Source organism: Paroedura picta, chromosome 1, assembly GCF_049243985.1.
Source record: "Paroedura picta isolate Pp20150507F chromosome 1, Ppicta_v3.0, whole genome shotgun sequence".
NCBI classification, from domain to species: Eukaryota; Metazoa; Chordata; class Lepidosauria; order Squamata; family Gekkonidae; genus Paroedura; species Paroedura picta.
The window spans coordinates 113,883,607-113,904,037 of NC_135369.1; the positions used below are offsets into that span (position 1 = coordinate 113,883,607).

At 40.3% G+C, this 20,431-nt stretch overlaps 1 protein-coding gene across 5 annotated transcripts in view; it reads right to left on the reverse strand.

Annotated features, from left to right (window-relative positions):
• Window positions 1-596: 596 nt before the first annotated feature.
• TRMT11 (tRNA methyltransferase 11) overlaps window positions 597-20,431 on the reverse strand; it is a 38,805-nt gene continuing 18,970 nt past the window's right edge. For 2 of the 5 annotated variants that reach the window (XM_077300130.1, XM_077300095.1), the window contains 5 exons: window positions 17,973-18,137; window positions 13,192-13,264; window positions 11,719-11,850; window positions 7,823-7,943; window positions 597-1,174 (listed from right to left, as the gene is read on the reverse strand). In XM_077300130.1, coding sequence (XP_077156245.1) covers window positions 1,043-1,174; window positions 7,823-7,943; window positions 11,719-11,850; window positions 13,192-13,264; window positions 17,973-18,137 — 623 coding nt within the window. In that variant the 3' untranslated portion in view covers window positions 597-1,042. Of the gene's footprint in view, window positions 1,175-6,478; window positions 6,520-7,822; window positions 7,944-11,718; window positions 11,851-13,191; window positions 13,265-17,972; window positions 18,138-20,431 lie in introns of all 5 variants that reach the window. The other 3 variants (XM_077300123.1, XM_077300117.1, XM_077300106.1) reach the window with 3 other exon arrangements.

Sequence of the window (20,431 nt, forward strand, 5' to 3'; positions counted from 1 at the left end):
ATAAAGGCCAGAGTTGACCCCAGCAGTGGTGAAATGATGAATTCCCATAAACCTCAATGACTTTTCCACTCCTAAACAGCTGGACATCTATTGGCTTCTTCAACATATACGTTATATAGAAATGTTTTGAGCCAACAGACTTATATGACAGGCATATTAGGGAAGCTGAAAAGTTATATTTATCAATGACCAACAGAAGCATGACTGGCACTAAAAGCAAAAGAAAGTAATCGAATACCATGGACTTGTGGGTTTTGCGGTTTCTGAGAGCAAGATATTGTTATGTTTTAGTCATTCCAGATTTGAAGAACTGATTAAATAAATACTATTAAGGAACCATTACCCTTTTTTCCTTGTAGTACTTACTACTTTAATTATCAGGTTCTCATTCCAAAATTACAGGAAGCTGGCTTGATCAAAAGTGGAATGCAAGAGTAGATCCAAGATACAGATGAGCTTCAGATGTATAAAAAGGATTCATGAGGTTTAGCAGCCTTTGGATCCTAGAAGGTTGGTGGGGTGCTGTTTTGTCTTTGGCTATACCAATGATAAATGCTAAATTGCAGTTACATGCAATGTACTTTTTAAAAACTCTCAACAAGCTTTGTTGGCTTTATTATATGTCAATTACAAAAGCAGAAAACAAATGAAACTAATCTTCCTACTAACAAATTCTTGATTGTTATATTAGACATCCCTTAAGACTTCCAGATGTTCACAGTTTAAGAAGCCAAACAATACTACTAGTTTTTGCTATAGATAATGGAGTAAAAAATAGTAGTGATAAAGGTTATAATCAATTGTCATTTGGACTTGAAGTACAAAAATAAATAAGGGTATAAAATCTTGTGCAATAAAATATGGTATAAACAAAGCTAATGAAAAAGAACTGTTCTTAACTTATGTTGTGGCTTTTTGCTTCAAGTTTTTAAAAATTAAAACCAGTATTTGTTCTCTGAAGTATCCATGTAATGTTGTGGTCCAGATGTTTCAACAGCGAAATGCAAGTCCTATAATTCCTTTGTTTCAGTCTTTTAAAAAATTACTTCTGATTGTCTTTTTCTTCCTTGGCAATCCTTTTTGTCACTCCACTGAAATATTTCTCACGAAAGGAATTGTGACTTTTGTATGTCAGGTATCGGCTTTCCAAAATGTTAGAAGAGCGGTCTTCATCCTGTAAGGTATAAAAAACACACTATTTAGACATTTGCAAGGAGATCCATATACAAGAACAAGAACTCAACCCACTAAATAAAGTTTAGGACTTGTTCCTAAATCATCCTAAGCCAGCATATGTTGAAACATACAGGTCTGATATAGGTCACCAAATCACAAAAATCCTGTCTGCATCACAATACATAGACCTATTTTTGAATCTAAGGACAAAGTGATTTTTCAAGGCACAAGGCTTTTTTAAGCCCTCCTCTGCAAATTGTGAGGCAATGGCTCCCTACAACGTTGAAAGATTACCCTTCATCTTTACATCCAGCACTTCACTTACATTATTTTATAAGGCAATCATGTAAGGAATATTGTAAATAAGAGGCCTCAGGCTGAGAACAAAAACAGGGAGGTCAAAAGTCATCTAGCAAAATCATAGCACAGGAAAAATCTGAATTGAGGACTAATTTGGGTTAATCTAACTTTAATCAGATTTTAGCCTGAGACTTAAATCTCATAATATCCCTGTAATTGCTTTAACAAGGTACTTGCTTATTACCAACCAGTTAAAGCTTTACTGGACATATCTGGGTCTTAAGTCTGTTCATCAGGGAGAAAGAATTGCAAATTATTTGCCTTTGTACAGATTGTTCAGAGCAAGGCTGGTTCCACGTTTTAAGTGACCCCAAGCAGAGAGTGCCGGTGCCACCAGACCTTCTCACACACACTTCACTTTCTGCCCAAGTACCTGTATGGCACTCCACCTGCCTGGGCATCACCCCTTCTACTCACAAACATTTCTATAGCCTGCATACCTTTTCCCCAATGGCACAGGCAGTGAACTTGGCTGCAAATGCTGGTGACAGTAGTGCCACTACCCACATACCTTTCCCCAACAATGCTGGGTAGCACAAACAGCCAGGAATGTGGGTAGCAGATCATGTCCTAGTGGGTGAGGGAAGGGCAGGCAGATGGCTTTGCTGTTCAATGAAATGGTCCTTACCAACCAATGACGAATTTAATTTAAAACTATATTATTAAATGCTTTATTAAAGGACACAGAATTTGATAACGCTTTGCATTTAAATAGCTTAAATATAGACTCCCTCACATAAGCATACATACATCCATTTAATGTGTATTTTTACATGATACAAAAGTTTATTTCTTCAAAACAATGCCAATGAGTTTTACTTTTTAAAAAAGAGAAGGAGATGAAATTTGGGAGAAAGTGAAGTCATCAAAAATAATTCCCAGTGCACAGAAAGCCATTGCTGCGCCATTTGGCATAAGGGGAATTGTACAGATGATCACATTAAAAAAAAAACTGGTATCCAAATAAGACAGAGCAGCAGCCTGAAAACAGTTATTGTAATGTGTGTCCAACACACATTTATGACCACTGCCAGAAACAGGACAGGCATATTCCTTGTGTAATCATTCACGAGCTTAAACTGCAGCCACTAAGGATGTAAAACATGTCTATGCACACACATCTTCCTCCCATATGCTTAAGAATCTGATTTCTGAAGAACTCATATGTTGAGAGGTTAGAGTCATCAGAAGAAAGATTATGTGGACAAATCCTTACGAGAATGCTGGGCAAAAAGGAAATTCAACCTAGTATTCAAATATCCTTAAGAGAAGATTAATGTGTGTGCAGCCCTAATAACAGGCTGTCATATGCCAAGATCTCATAATGTGATCAATCAACATGGAGATAATTGTCAAGGGAAATACAGAACTAGGCTACTTGTAAAAAAAATTAAAAAAAAACAGCCAACAGCCATCATGCCCTATCCAACATTTTCTTCCACCTCATGCCTTCATTCCAAGACTAAAACTGCTCAGGGTAGTGTGTGTGGGGTGGGGAGAAACCAATGCTCAGGATAATATATAGTGACTGCTGCATTGGTACAAGGCAGGGGTAGTCAAACTGCGACCCTCCAGATGTCCATGGACTACAATTCCCAGGAGCCCCTGCCAGTGAATGCTGGCAGGGGCTCCTGGGAATTGTAGTCCATGGACATCTGGAGGGCCGCAGTTTGACTACCCCTGATACAAGGTCACCAAATAAGGCAATGATGTTTCAGACAGATGTGCTGATATAAAAGTCTAAGACTGCAAGTGCTATGCAGTGGTTAGAATGTCAACCCATGGGAAACCCAAGTTCAAATCCCACTTGGCTATGGAAGCTTGTTGGGTGACCTTGGGCTCTTTCCCTCAACTAAACTACTTCACTGGGTTGTTCAGAGAATAAAACAGAGGAGATTGATGTAAGAAATGTTGAGACACAAGTGAGTGCATGATCCGACCTGGGATTTAAGGTGTCACCTGCTTTACAGGAGGTTGCATCCCTCCTAAAATAACAGGTTCATAGTCTAGAAGTACAGGTGGCAGCTGTGGCCAGGAGCTGAAGTTTACCTAGCTTATTTGGCACCTGGGGCACATAGTCTTTTAACATCGCCTTCCTTTATTTGTTTTCTTTTTGTGGTCGTGTCACAGCTGACTTATGGTGACCCTGTAGGATTTTCAAGATAAGAGACATCTAGGGTTGGTTTGCCATTGCCTGGCTCCACAGTGGGCTTACTTAGCTTCTGATATCTGATGACATCAGGCTAGGCTGAGGCTACTCAGATCAGGGCCCCTCCTCTATACAACACATTTTCAGAAATACCATGAAATGAAACAAATAATAATAATGGCCAGAAAATACATCCAGGTGGGTAAAAATAAAACACTCAATATCAAACATTTAAAACATTATAAAACTATAAAACCACATCAAGATTACCTAAGGCAAATTTCCAATAGCACAGTTTTGTCATAATTTGCATGATATGGCACAGGTTGTCATGTTTGTCTGAAGCAAAGAATAAAGTTTGAACGTAAAGGCGCTACTAGACACAAACTTTGTTTCAGTGACCAAAAAAGAAATGTAGACAATGAAAAAATTATTTTATTTAACTTTGTATATATAATATATAATAATATATATTTCAAATTCCAACATTCTATTTCACATCATGAAAGCCAATGTGCTGTAGTCGTTGAAGTTGGACTAGGATCTGGGAAATCCAGGTTCGAATCCCCACTTGTGCCATGGAAGCCTGCTGGTGATCTTGAGCCTAGTCCTGACCTGGGTAGACCTAGGATATATTGATCTCATCTAATGTTAGAAGTTAAGCAGGGTTGACATGGAGGCAGGCAATGGCAAACTATTTCCAAATGTCTCCTGCCTTACAGGCTTCAATGGACTGGATTTTAAGAAACACACTACATCCCAAAAGAAGGTGTACCCAACCTCCATTGTTTCCAAAGACTAAAGTGAAACCAGAAAATTTCTGCAATAGAAATGGAAGGTGGGGAGCATTTTTGCCAGCCAAGCAGCACCAGTGTAAAGTAGAGTACCCAGAAATACCAGTGCAATCACAAAATGCCCAGCAAACCCCAGTACCACTGTGCCAATGTCAGCTGGTATCAATCACAGAATGACAATCCAAGCAAAGGGGTGGGGTCAGAAGCCCAGCAAAACCAGTGTAGTCCTTAGTAAACTCAGTGCCTTCTGTTCATAATATAAACAAAGGCTTGCTATTATATTACTTTTGTCATTATATTATATTATCTTTTGTCATCAAGCAGGACAGAGATGAGATAAGGTTACCATATTTTGAAAAGCCAAAAGAGGACATGTTTCCTAACTAACTGTTACCCACCACAAGCCACAGCATGGGAGCGGCAGGATATAAATAAAATAATAAATAACTTGATCACTATAACAAATCTCATTTATTATTTTATTTATATCCTGCCGCTCCCATGCTGTGGCTTGTGGTGGGTAACAGAGTATTTCTCTCAGAGCTCTCTGAGACCCACCCACTTCACAGGGTGTTTGTTGTGGGGAGAGGAAGGGAAAGCAATTGTAAGCCACTGAGACTTTTTCAGGTAGTGAAAAGGGGGATATAAAAACCAAGTCTTCTAGAAAATTGTAAAATAAATGAAATGAAGTAAAATAAATGTTAAACACAAATATTTACATGGCACCAAGTATGACAGATGTGGTAAGAATCCAAAGTTACAATGGTGACATTTATGTTCTGCTCTCAATATGTAAAGAAAATAATTTTTCTGCTGAGTTTGGTATCAGTTCCAACCATGGAAGCACTAGGAGTGTAGTTTATCTTCATTAAAACAATGATGACATAGGAATCATTCGATCAAGGATTGAAAAAAACTGGATGGTATCGTAGTGCCATTATCTGATGAAGCTTGGAAAATTCCTGGATACTTTATGGTAAATTCTGAGGAGGGCAAGCTACAGAATCCACCCTCCAAAGCATTTTCTCTAGGAAGACAGATCTTCATTATTGAAATTCAATTGCAATTCTGGGAGATCTCTAGGCCCCACCCGGAGGTTGAGAATCCTAAACATGGAAGCAATCTCTGGGTGACTTGATACCACCTGACTTGAATGACTAATATCAACCCAACTTGCTTTGAACATGCAACCAGCACTCACTTTTAAAATAGTGTGTCTGGGAGAGTGGGGGTGAAATGGTCTCCAGTAGAACCAGCAGGAAGAAAACACATCTCAGCCCCAATGACCCTTGTCGGCACACTAAAGCATGCTGGGTGGAAAAGAGAAAACGGCAAAGCCTCTTTTGCTGCTGCACAAGTACTCAGGAGCGTATTTCCTCTCATACACACTATTTTGAAGTTCAGTGCCAGTCACACCTTCAATGCAAGTTGTTTTGGGATGTCCCCTTATCCAACTGATGTTTAACATATCTAATTTACTGGACTAGCAATGATTCTGTTGCTTAACAAAGAATAGTTCAAACAACCATTGAAGATGCCTCTCTTTATGCCTCTGATCTCTGCAGACAAACAGCCCTATCTAGATGCTGCTGAGATTAAAGGTCTGGGTATAGAAGTGTGCCCCAATTGCTTCTCTTAGGTCAATTCTGCACTGGCAGCAGTACTCCAGGTCACCACCAGAGTGTTATAGCGGAGCATCGCGCTCTGCTGCTTCCTGTGTCCTACAACATGCAAAAACAGGCAGTTCTGAATAAATATCCTAACAGAAAAAGAGAGAATCTGTCCCAGGCTATCAAAATCAATTAGCAATATATTTATACAATCTCTATTTCAATGATAAATGAAACAACCAGAACGGACTCTAGATTTTGTTCCATTTTCAAAGTAGACCTTTCATCGGTGGTTGTTTCCTCCAATGATTTTGAAACTTATCCTAGAAGTTTTCAATATTTCAACCAACTCAAAGTTGTAATCAAAATTCTATGCATATAATACCGGCCTTCAGCTCGCAGGTATAGGAGAGCTTTGTCCAGGTGGAACCTGTAAATAAAAAAAAAATGCCACATTCGACCCTGAAATGCCACGGAGCACTGCCAAGCCAACTGGGGCATTTTTTGTCCCTGCCAACATGCTGTAGGTGAGGAGAAGCCGGACCTGGAAGGCCTGGTTCTTCCATTTCCACATAGGCCTAGGCCCCGTTGGCCTCCAGGGAGGCTATCTGCATTCCCTTAACACAGGGCAATGGAGCCCTAAAGCACACCAGGCCTAGGAGGGAGCTGGCCTGGCAGCAACGTCATGTGGATGCGGGATTTAGCCCTGCTGCTGTATGAGCGCCCGCCCAACCTTTTCCCCACATGTGAAATTGGCCTTACTGACTTTTACAGACTGTTTTACCACTAACTAAGAGTATACTGAATGCCTTTGTTAACCATTTTTTATCAGTTGTGGCAGAAAAATACTTTTGAACTATCTTCCCTCCATTCAAGAAGACACTAACAAAGTTATTAAAGTTTCTCATGTTTAGACTTTTGTTTAAAACATACTCCTTTGCCTACATATGGCAGGAAGCACAGAGACTGGCTGAGAAGCAGTAATTGTATGTGATGGTATTCAAGTAAAATCCTCACCAGTGTTTTTTCTGCATTGTGTGTGGAGTGGTACATTTTAAAAGACTGTGTTTAGAAGCACTGATATTGCAGAGCCATCTTCACAACTGTCATCAGGACTGATGAATGCATTCTCTTACATCTTGGCTAAAAAACAATTTCAGTGACACAAAGCCGTGTCTTGCAACAGACTCTAATGCAGGGGTATTCAAACTGCGGCTCTCCAGATGTCCATGGACTACAATTCCCAGAAGCCCCTGCCAGCAAATGCTGGCAGGGGCTTCTGGGAATTGTAGTCCATGGACATCTGGAGGGCCGCAGTTTGAATACCCCTGGTCTAATGTTCCTATAATCTCAGCGTTACATGCAACTGAGCATCATGTCAAATCCAAACAATAAAATGTAAATAAAAAACAGCCTCCAGACTGCAAGCCAAAGTGACCTTAGCCATGTACACAGAAGTATGACTAAAATAAGATTCAAAGTAAGCCTTCAGTTGCTGCTGCCCAGGTTCATCGCCACAGCAACTACTTTGACGTCATGTTTTGACATTTATGACTGTTTTACAAACCTTCTAAAACCAACATATAAAATATCTTACTAGCGGCAGGACCGGGAAAAATAAAGTGTTTTAACACCTAGAGTGCGATGGTAGGCACCCGTAGTTTGTACAGCAGAAAAATCTGTTACAAATCTGACAACTGCTACTTTGCATGAAAGCCCATCAAAACAATTACCTCAAATTCCTTCACCTTTTCCATGGTTATCAGGTGTCTTGACGTGTGGCTGGAAAGTGTCTGTTCACAGTTGCTAATAAGTTTCAGACATGGGTGCCGGGGTATAATCTCTTCAGTGTATCTGGAAGAAATAAACAGTCAAAGGGTTAGAAGAGCTTATGAACTGTAACTTGTGAATCTGAAACAGAACAGCCAGAGGCACTGGTTCAAACAGAGTTAGACTATACACTTCCACATGGTTCATAGCCTTATTAAATTTCCCAGAAACAATGTGTGCTAATTGCTTTCAGAATCCACAGCCATATGTGCAACCACAAAGGGAGAAAGAACAAAACAAGAGACATGGTACAGGTGAAAGAGTGCCTGTAAACAGAAAAAGTACATTTCATGTAGCTTTCTGTTCCAGTTTAACATTTGCAATATTCTTCGTAGTTTTCTGACAAGAACAATTAAAGTAGGGATTGTCTTTTGTTGAAAGGTTACCAGTTTTTAAACTTTGTGTTCTACAGTGAGTTTCTTGGAACACCGATTAATACAAATAGGATAAGTAAATACTCCCAGTCTGTACATTCTTTACTCATGAATACTGAAAAAAAATATTCCACTTGTAATTTAATCAACATCAGCAACTACTTGTTTAGTAGTCATCGTCAGGATTCAACAGGTGACAATACAATAATGCAGTATTTTTAGAATACATATTCTCTGTTGTTCTGTCAAAAGGATGACCACACAACAGCATTATCAGCACACTTAAGGATAACCCACTTCCTACATCTTTCTAGCCATTACCTAGCAACTTCACAGAGTTGGTTCTTATATGCTACTTCTCTTTACTCAAAGTGGCTTACAGTCGCCTTCCCTTTCTTCTCCCCACAACAGACACCCTGTGAGATAGGTGAGGCTGAGAGAGCCCTGATATTACTGGTCGGGTCAGAACGGCTTTATCAGTGCTGTGGCGAGCCCAAGGTCATGCAGCTGGTTGCATGTGGGGGAGGAGCAGGGAATCCAACCCAGTTTGCCAGACTAGAAGATGGCTCTGTTAACCACTACACCAAGCTGGGTTTAAATACAACGAAAACAAATGGATCTCAGCTGACCTTGCCTCAATCCAAGTACATTTAATTAATTAGCTTTGTACTCTACACCTCTCTGATAATAGTCTTGGGGTGGCTTAAGATCGAACACTAAGCATTCAAAGATTCAAACTGTTCTCTGTTTCCACACACACAGTTAGATCTACCATTGTAGTTTTATGGACACAAAAGGACAATTTCTACCAACTTCCTCCTCAAGTTGCTCCTTGGGATCCTCTGTACCCCAGGAGCAGCATTTTGAGAGATACTATGGGCTACTGCAAAAGAGGGGAGATAGAGAAGTTACGCTCTGTGGGTGGAAATCCCCTTTGTCCATGGAACTAGGGATTCCAAGCCACTAAAACATCAGAACTCTCCCAACACTATAATTCAATGCAAAAAAGTTTGGAAATAGCTGCATCTTGTACCATACTCTACAAGACCCTCTTGTGGCGCAGAGTGGTAAGGCAGCCAACATGCAATCTGAAGCTCTGCCCATGAGGCCGGGGGTTCAATCCTAGCAGCCGGCTCAAGGTTGACTCAGCCTTCCATCCTTCCGAGGTCGGTAAAATGAGTACCCAGCTTGCTGGGGGGTAAACAGTAATGACTGGGGAAGGCACTGGCAAACCACCCCGTATTGAGTCTGCCATGAAAACACTAGAGGGCGTCACCCCAAGAGTCAGACATGACCCGGTGCTTGCACAGGGGATACTTTTACCTTTACCATACTCTACATTCCACATAAGGCAAAGGTCATTGGCTCAGTGTACAGCACATATTTTAAAATAAGGCTGAAACCCTGGCATCTCTGGATTCATATGTCAAGTAGAGTTGGAAGGGACCTCATGGGTCATCTAGTCCAACCCCCTGCACTATGCAGGACACTCATATCCCTATTGCCCATCCACTCTAATCTGTCACCCACTTGAATCTTCACAGAATGAGCCTGTCCATCAGATGGCTATGCAGCCTCTTTTTAAAAATTTCCAAAGATGGAGAACCCAATACCTCCCGAGGAAGCCTGTTCCACTGAGAAACCGCTCTGTCAAGAAGTTCTTCCTGATGTTTAGACAGAATTTCTTTTGAATTAATCTCATACCACTGGATCTGGTCCAACTCTCTGGGGCAAGAAAGAACAACTCTGCTCCATCCTCTATATGGCAGCCTTTTAAATACTTGAAGATGGCTATCAGATCCCCTTTCAGTCGTCTCCTCTTCAGGCCAAACAGACCAAGTTCCCCCAATCTTTCCTCATACGCCTTGGTCTCCAAACCCCTCACCATCTTTGTTGCCATCCTCTGGACATGCTCCAGTTTATTTACATCTCTCTTCAACTGGGGTGCCCAAAACTGAACACATTACTCCAAGTGAGGCCGAACCAGAGCAGAATAAAGCGTTACCATCACCTCCCGTGATCTGGACATGATACTCCGTTTGATACAGCCCAAAATACCATTTGCCTTTTTTGCCACCCAGTCACACTGTTGACTCATATTCAATATATGGTTGACTCCTAGATCTTAGTAGACTCCTAGATCCTTTTTCCCAAGACAAGTCTCCCCCATCCTATATTGGTGTATTTGGTTTTTCCTAACTAAATGCAGAACTTTACATTTGTCCCTATTGAATTTCATTTTATTCAGTTTAGACCAGTTCTCGAGCCTATCAAGATCATCCTGTATTCTGATTCTGTCTTCTGTTGTGTTTGCTACCAGTTTAGTATCATCGGCAAATTTAATAAGTATCCCCTCTAATCCCTCATCCAAATGATTTATAAATATGTTGAACAACACAGGCCCCAGGACAGATCCCTGGCGCACTCCACTTGTCACTCTTCTCCAAGAGGATGCTGAACAATTAACAAGTACCCTTTGGGTATGATTAATCAACCACTTATTGATCCACCTGACAGAATTTGGATCCATACCGCATTTACCAGTTTGTCAACAGGAATATGTGGAACCTTATCTGAAATCCAGATAAACTATGTCCACAGCATTCCCCTGATCCAGCAAGGTAGTCACTTTCTCGAAAAAAGAGAAAAGGTTGGTCTGGCATGACTTGGTCTTGCGAAACCCATGCTGAGTCTTAGAAATCACAGCTCTCAGTTCCAGCTGCTCAAGGACCAAATGTTTGATTATTTGTTCCAAAATTTTGTCATCTACAGATGTCAGGCTGATAGGTTGATAGTTACCTGGATCCTCCTTTTTCCCTTTCTTGAAGATGAGGACAACATTCACCCACCTCCAATTGTCTGGCACCTCACCTGTTCTCCAAGAAGTGTCAAAAATAATGGACAGAGGTTCAGAGATTACATCTGCAAGTTCTTTTAGTACTCTTGGATGCAATTCATCTGGCCCAGAATACTTGGTTTCATTTCAAGAAACTAGGTGTTTATGGACTGACCCCTCAGTGATCCTAAGCCACCATTCCCATCCCTCCTATTGTTTAATGTTTTTGCCATATTGACCGTTTACGCACTGGGAAATTCACTGCCCCAGCTCCCATGCAGGAGCACAAACCAGGGGTGGATGAGGTGCACCGGGTCAAATGCTCCCCCGTGTGAATGCAGGAAGAGGTGAGGCAATCTGCCATGACTAAAACTCCTGCCTGCAGCCCAGCATGAAACCTCCAGTGCGTAAACGGTCATTGAGCACTATTTCCCTCACTAAAGAAGATTGGAAAGGTTATTCTGTCCTTGAGATCCCAGAGAACTTTGAAAGAGACTGTACCAATGGGACAACAGTCTGACTTGATACAAGGCAAATACATATATGATCATAGCATTTCATATATCCCCATATTTTAATGCATACATACTCTGGTTTGTACACTGGAAGCCAGTAGACCAATCTTCCTCCAATCACTAGGTACTCTGCTGCAAATTTCAATAGGTCAAAAAGGATGTCACTCAGCTGATAATTTGAAGAAATGGAGATGTGATTTTCTGTGCTGTAGTATTAAAAATATTAATTGATAACAGCTACAATACTATTTGCATTTATTTAAACAGCATATAGTTTGTAAATTCAAGACAACCAAGAGCATTTATGAGAGAGGCCATGAGACAGTGGCAGAACTGCACAGGCTTCACATACAAAAGGCCCCCAGTTCACGTTCTGGCACCTCCAGTAAAATGATTTCAGATTAACAGGTGTTGGAAAATGTCTTTCTCAGTTTTAAATCCTGGAAAGCTGCTGCCAGTCAAAGAAGACAATACTATGCCAGATAGTCCACAGCATCCAGACTTTGGAAAGCTAAGCGATACAGGAATAGAATTACACAAAAATTCAGAAACCAATTTGGCAAGAGAATGACTGAAGTCAAAAATAGAAAATAAATGAAAAGCAATAGACACTGGTAAGTTAGCAACACAATTTTACAAATTCTTCCTAATAAAATGAGGAAAGATTGAAGGACCACACCAGGAGGCGCAAAATGACATAGAAAAAAATGGTACCATGGGAAAATAAATCTTTATTCCAAATAACAATTGTGTTGTTATCCCATTTTTTCGTTGTCACTTTGCTCCTAATAAAATGGGGAAAATTATACTGGCTTGCCTAGGGAAAGGTCATTTTCATTCCCACAACTGGTTCCTGCTAGCTTTCCCACTTGGTCTAATACAACGACTCTCTTCATTGCTGCTCCACTCTTTTTGGTCCATGTGAATTCCATGATCCAAAGCACAGACTTCCATAGTGGTAAAAAGGGACTCTCTTGCCAGCAGAAGAGCTGGTAGGATCCAACCCCAAAGTTTAGGACACTACTTTTTTCTACCAAAATTTGAAAGCAAGTCAAACCATGCTGGGATGAAGACTGTAAAATCCAATGTGCAACAGAGGCTAATTAATATCCTAGTTTGGTGGCATTGTCCTCAGGATTAGTAACTGCTATCCCTGGTCCTTAGAATCCTAATGGTAGGCATGGTGCAAAGATTTTAAAAAAAAGCAACCACAATTTAGGACTGGTGACTTTTCCCGCTCTCTATTCACAATCCATACTAGGCAATACAATACGGTGATGCAATCTTTAGCATACAATTTCAGTGTGGCACCCATGCTGTCCTGTATGAGGCCCCAGTGTCCCATATAGTAGTCACATTCCTTCCCAAAGTATGAGAGTGATTAACAAAGTGGTTGCTTACATACACATGATATAATTAAAAACAGTGTTGTCGGATTTGTCAATGGTTTGGCAGAAGGCTAGCATGTTAAGCCAGTGAAAAATGCTTCTGAAACTGCAGCTGGCTTCCCAGTCATACATTCGATACTCAGCCCCAGGCTTACCTACCCTCTTTCTGTAACTTTGCCCATTTCCTTCTGTGACCCCGTTCTTCTTGTGGCTTCTCGTATGCCATAAGGAGCTATGAAAAACAAATATATGAAGCAGGTATCAATTTACTCACCTCCATTTAATACAAAGTGTCATTTATGTATTACAAAATATTATATGGTCATTATGTATGACTATGACTATACATATATATAAGGGACATGCAAGGATTTGCAGGGGCATCTTATTTTCCCCTTTCCTCCTTTCTTCATTCTTTCCAACCTACCTTTACCTGCCTCTATATCTTCAGCTTTCCTCCTTCCCTCTCCTGGCAGCCTCAACCTGGGAAAACTATGGTCCAGCTATGCTGTGGGTCAGGCCCATCTACATGACAGGAAATTGTCAAGAACTTGTTGGAGGGCATCTCAGTTTTCCTATGTTCCCTTCCCATTCTATTTCATCTCACTCTCCTTCTGGATATCCCCATAACCACATCATTCTTTTCTTCACTCTTCCCACCCTACTAAGCAACCTTTTATCTGCCTCCTCATAGTCAGCTACACTTATTATTTACTTCATACCCCAGCCTTACTCCCCAATGGGGATCCAAAGCATCTTAATAATCCTGCAAGATACGTTAGGCTAAGAATATGTAACTAGTTCAGTGTTATCCTGTGAGCTTCCACATCAGAGTGATTAGAGTCTCCCAGATCCCACTATGAAGCTCTAGCAAATACATAACTCTGGTTTTCATGGAGTGGCTGCTATTGAACAGTAGCAATCTCTGGTAAGTCATGCAAGTCACATGTTACTGAGTCACTCAGTGGCTGCTGCCAGGCCTAACTCCAGTAAGCCTTCCCTAAATGGCCAAAGCAGCTGTGGAATGGCCACCTCCCCCTGCCTTTTAATGGTAGAAACCAAGGCAAACAAGCAGCCAGTCCTGAATATACGCATGCTGGTAATACTCTTATGGCTACCTAGCAACTTCCATAATGGTAACTGAGAAGGCATTCATACCTTAAAAGTATAGGGTTTGCTTTTATTATGGGGGGGGGGTTAAACCCCCTGTATTGTTTTAAAGATTTCAGATTTTTCTGCAAACCTGGAACTTCTACAAACTTTTTTCCAGATTTGTAGAAAACTCTGCGTTGCTTTTTCATGTCTCTGGTCTCCTGATTTGAATGTCCACAGATCTGTTCATGTTGATAAATTGATGATGAATGGGAACTCCTACAAAAACTTCTATTAATCAATCCAACTACTGATCAACATTGAAATGTTACAAAAAAAGATCTTTTTATCAATTTAGTATGTCACCAAGCATATTCACTTATTGATCTCATTTGATTCAATAATTTTTATAAGCACCTCTTCAATTTACTATACACTTGCTAATAATAAAACACCAGAAGGAGGAAAGTGGGAACATCTTGCTAGCAGCAGTTGAATAAGACCATGACTGAGTTGCTTTCTTCTCTGTGTGTATATATTTAACCTAGATATGGCCAGAGGCATGAGCCTATGGATGTTAGCCTATGACCAACGCCTGCTGGTTTACTGATCTAGGTGGTTCAGTGAATTCTTAATTTTTCCCATATGTTTAAATTGTATTTTGATATGTTTTGTAAGACAGTTTGGCCCTCTTTAGAAAGAAAAACATGGTCAAATATGCCAAAAATAAATAAATCACTATGTTTTCCAATAAAATAGCCCTCTGGTTGATAAATTCCAACCACTTGGTTGTCCCAGGCCCCAGGGAAGTATGTTTGGTCTCAACCAGACTAAGGAAATTTTCAGTCCTGGCCCCTCTACTTGGTGAAATGAGCTCCCAGAGAAGATCGGGGCCCTGTAAGAGGTGGCACAGTTCTGCAGGTCCTGTAAGATAGAGGTCTTCCATTGAGCTTTTGGTTGGGGGCAATTATTTAGTAACATCTATGCCCCCACCCAACAAAAACACTCCTTTCTAGTAATATCTGGCCTGGGGTAAATTTATTGGCAAGGATAAAACTCCTAGCTGACAATGACATACTGCTGCTTCTATTAATGCTCCTAAGTTATTAATTGGTTTAGATTGCTAATGTGTTGTTAATATTAATTGTTTTAATGTTAATTTATTGTTTTAAGTGTGTGGATAATTATGGATGTACACTGCCCTGAGCCAGTCTTGGAAGGAAAGTCTAGACATTTTAATAATACTAATAACAACAAGACTAATAAAATCTTTGTCCTTTGACAGCCATTTTTTCGTCTGATTTAGGAATTAATGCCTTTTACCTTATAAGCAGGACAACAATAAAACTGGATAAATTTTTTTTTGCAATAAATTGAAAAAATGACAGGGCTACCATTGTACCAGATTCGGAAATTAAAACTGGTCCAAAACACAGTGGCACAGCTCCCAGTTGAGGACCAAATCAAGTTCAAGGTATTGGTACTGACCTTTAAGGCCCTAAACCATCTGAGACCACCTTCACCCCTATGTCCCTCAAAGGAGCCTATGTTCCAGCACACAAGATCTGCTACGGGTCCCTGGCCCCAGAGAAGTAAAGCCTTTTTGGCCCAAGCTTCAGCCTGGTGGAACAACCTCCCAGGTGAGATCAGAGCCTTGTGGGACATAAAACAATTCCATGGGGTTCATAAGATAGAGCTGTTCCACCAGGCCTATGGATGAGGCCCATACACCACCAAAGGAACTGGCCTCCCTGTAAAGGCATGCACATGGAATGAGTGCAAATAGTCACCAAGTAAGATTTTTCCAATTTAGTAACACATAGTCTATGCACATTACTCCCGCACACACTCAGGCTCAGAACGGAATGCCCTCATGTTGCTTGGTGTAGTGGTTAGGAGCGCGGACTTCTAATCTGGTGACCCGGGTTTGATACCTCTCTCCTCCACAGGCAACCAGCTGGGTGACCTTGGGCTCGCCACAGCACTGATAAAGCTGTTCTGACCAAGCAGAAATATCAGGGCTCTCTCAGCCTCACCTACCTCACAGGGTGTCTGTTGTGGGGAGAGGAAAGGGAAGGTGACTGTAAGCCGTTTTGAGACTGCTTAAGTTGAGATAAAACAGCATATAAGAATCAACTCTTTTTCTTCTTAATTATATTTTAACAATTTTAGCTAATTTTAATGATTATATTATTTTAATATACTTTTCCTGATGTAAACCACACTAAGCCCCAGGAATATAAACATAATAAAATAATAAAATATATAAATTAAATAGTCTCATGATACTACTGCTCAGTGTCCAGTTGCTGGGGAGCATGAACTGACTCTCTTCTAAGATACTTTAGACGTACCAAAGGTATGCTGGGGAATATTTTTGAAGTCATTAATGCAAGTGGAATATTTAATTCACACTGCCCTGAAATCAGCATTACAGAACTAATTTCTACTTCAGCTTTTGAAAAGCCTCTTCCCTTTCCCACAAATACTGCTATGATCAGCACAATACCCTTGCAAATTAAAAGCTATGGAGTCATAGGGAAGAAATTAAATAATTTACAAGGAATATAGTACAGTTTCTTAGAAAAAAACCCAGTACATATTTGCAAAGAAAGGTAAAACTCCAATTGAACAGAATCTAAGTAAGTCCTACTCTTTATCTGCATACAGTCTGAAAGATTATTGCTAAACACCAGACACCTTTTCTCATAGGTCATGTTTTGTTTTGCTAGGTTTTTACACTGTAGCCCAATAATGCCCAGTTTGTGTGCGGACAACGAACCGAGTAAAACTGGCCCTGATTGGCCCTCAGTGTGTGATATGGACCCAACAAGGACAGGGCATTCCTCCACTGAGGGCCAATTGCAGGGCTTCCTTGGCCTCTCCCCTCCTTATTGCCACTTCAAGGCAGTGAGCAGAGAGAGAGAGAAAAGCCAGGTGCCCTCCAAGCAACACACCCATGGTAAGTCTTACTACTCCAGAAAGCAGGCGTGGGGGTGGCCAGGTTCTCTCGGAGGTGCCACAAGTGCTGTGCCTGCTTTGGTGACCCAGATTCCGCTGGGCCACCACACTCTGCAACAGGCCTCCTGCCAGCCTGTCTCGCTTGACCACCCTGCTCCAAGGCCTCCTTGCCCACTGGGTAGTGGGAGAAGGCCAGCCCATTTCTAGAGTCTGTTTTTTAAATGGGCTTTGATACTAGTGCATGAATAAACAGCATTTGTAGATGAGAGAGAGCATATTCAAAACATCTAATACTTTGATGAAAGTCGAACCTGCTCTCCAATTAGTACCAGTATCAGATCACTGTGGCTTTCAAAATAAATCCAGCCAAGCTTTAAAATCCAGACAACTCCAAAGCATACACACTCAAGGACAGATTAAAATAAGCAAAACATAACTAAATAATGCAGGGACTCGTGTAACATTAAGAATTTACATCCACTTGATACTGACGGAGATGGCTAAATTGCAGGCTGCACGTACATGACCCCTTTTAGCTTCTACAGAGAGATTCCAGGTAAGTGTAAGACCATTCTTATATCAATGGGAAAGTATGTATGGTCAAGAGAAAATAGAAATATGCTTATTCACATTAGGAAGCTCTTCATTCTTCAAGTAATCCCAAGTTCTTAACAACTGGCTTTTCGAGTCCGATCTCATATAAAAATAAATAAAATGCATAACAATACATGTTAGATGAAGAGCTCTTATCCACTAGCTCCTTGAATCTAATCAGCAGGTTTTTCAGACAATATGTCTATTCTATTATTCGCTTTGGATGCTAAATTATATTATCAGCTAGTAAACCTTCCATCATTATCATAAGCTGCAATTCTACATCTACTTACGGTCTGTGATGATAGCATCAAATTGCATTCCTTTCCTCCAAATGGGTTTTGATGCATCAGAAACTAATATATCAAGATAGTAATTCTCTAAACCATACTGGCGAAGGTTGGCTCTAATATTTTCATCAGGTCCTCTCCACTTCTGGTTCTTCCTGCTGGCTTTACCTGGAAGTGGTTGGAGTAAGAAGGCAAAATTAATAATTCCAAAGAATGTTAATTTTTTTGTCTCAAGTTCCTTCAGTCTTATCCTAATAAATTTAAAACTCTCACATCTAAACTCTACTTAGCACCTGTACTTCAAATATGTCATGAAGACTAACATCTCTGCAGGAGATTTAAAATTACTATCCAAGTTAAACAATCTGCAGGAGAAAGAACAATGGTATAATACATAATATATCACTATATCAAAGAAGTGGCAACAGGGAAGTATAAGTCATTCAGATCTCCTCTTTATATATATTTTTATTTTCATAAAGATAGAAATATAGAAATGAGACAGTATAAGTTGTTAATACAAAGAACAGTAAAATATAGTCTTCATTTGTTACACTTAAACCCCCTCCATTAGGTTTTCGTTAAGCTTTGAGTTTGGGCTAGGAGGTATTGCGGAGATATGCTTAATATAATATTAATATCATAAATAATCATAAATAAATATAATAAATAAGAAATATAATAAATAAAATAATACAGATTCAGCTTACATAGGAAATCTAAGACCCCACATTAACTTTTGCCCAAAACTTATAAGCTTTTTCACATTTCCACCACATTTAGGAAAAGAAACCTACTTTACTACCACATTTCCAACATTTGTTAACATAGTTTTTAGCAATTTTAGCAGTCACTTTTGGTGTCACATACCACCTATAAAACATTTTATACTTGATACAGTCTAAGAGCCATCCTGACAGATATTCAACACCATATTTTCAGATTTGAATTAAATGCTTAACATTGAACATTTCTTGTAGAACAGTATGAACTTTGGCCCTATAACAATACACTAATAAAGAAGAAGAAAAGGGGGAAACCCCCCACTTTATCATGACATTTCCAGCACTTACAATTATATTGCCTTAAAAGTGTACAGAAGAAGAATAAAGAAAAGATTTCAAACCATTGCTTCTCCTTTCCCTTCCCCAGTCTTCTTAAGGGGGGCTCATATCGAGGCTTGCTGCATCTTGTTGTTCCTGTAGAATTATATTCTGCCCAGTTAGACTTTGGCGTAGAAAGTGCAATTGTACTCTTTTCTGCAGAATATTCACCGATGAATCTTGAGGCAGTTGCACCCTCCTGGACTCCGATATCAGTACAATTTTTTTCCTGAGAAGCTCCTTTAAATCGATTACTTTCAAAACAGATCCATGTATCTTTTGGTTGATTCTTGTGTACTGTTGCTTTGAAATGGCTGTATGCCTTTTTAAGAAGGGTGTCCTTATCTGGGCTGCAAGGCTCTGACATCCCCTTTTCCATCTCCAAAATTTCAGATTTCTCTTCTGCTGATGATTTCCCACCTTGTTTAGTGCTGTCATCAACCACTGTTATTGATCCATCATTCCTGTTAGAAACTTCTCCCTTGCCATCTTGGATCTCCTTGAATATATTCTTAAGCAAACCTTCTGTAAATGCTTTCAAATCTTGGGTTTGTTTTTCTATTAGATGGGCCATTCTTTTTAACATAGACATGTTTTAGGCTTATAAGTCAGCAACCAATCTCAGACAATTTTGCAAATAGCCAGTAGAGGTCAGCAAGTTGAATTTAGTATAGCCACACAAGGTGTCCTTTAAGAGCTGGTCGTACATCAAGATTTCCTGGCACTAGTAGATGACGTTTTGAAGTCAGTGAAGCCAATAGTTTCGTCCTGGAGCACAGTTCTTGTGGGATCTTCCCCGTCACGGCTCTTATCTCTTATCTCCAGAAACCAAAACAATTGCAATAAAACCTATTGCTAGTTAATCTAAGTCCTCTTCTTCTAAAGAAAATTAGCCTGTCCCGAATCGAGGTGGCTACTCAGGCAGAGCGAGGGGGAGGGAAAGAGATAGGCAAAAAGCGGCTCGAACGGAGAGATTACTTGCTGTTATTTATTGAAGCGTTGATTAATGGCTTTCGTTGAGGCTGCCAGATGCTGTCCTCCACTCAGTCACTTGCAGTGTTCACTTGCAGTAAATAAATCGTAGAGGAGGGTTAAAGCAGTTTCTTTTGAGAGAGAAAGAAAGAAAAATAGTCCAAGATAGAATATGGTGGTCATCCTCTTGACCTGAAACGCTGACAGCCTGTAATCCGGGGAGATAAACTCCCTAAAGGATTGGAGACGGCCCCAAGAGTTCACTAGGACTTCCTGGGTAGAAAAAGTGAGGTGGGGGTTGCGTACCCCTCCTCTTTTCTGCCAGTTTGCTTCCACAATTGGCTCCTGTCAGGCTCCAATGATTGCACTGCAATCCCCTCAGGACTG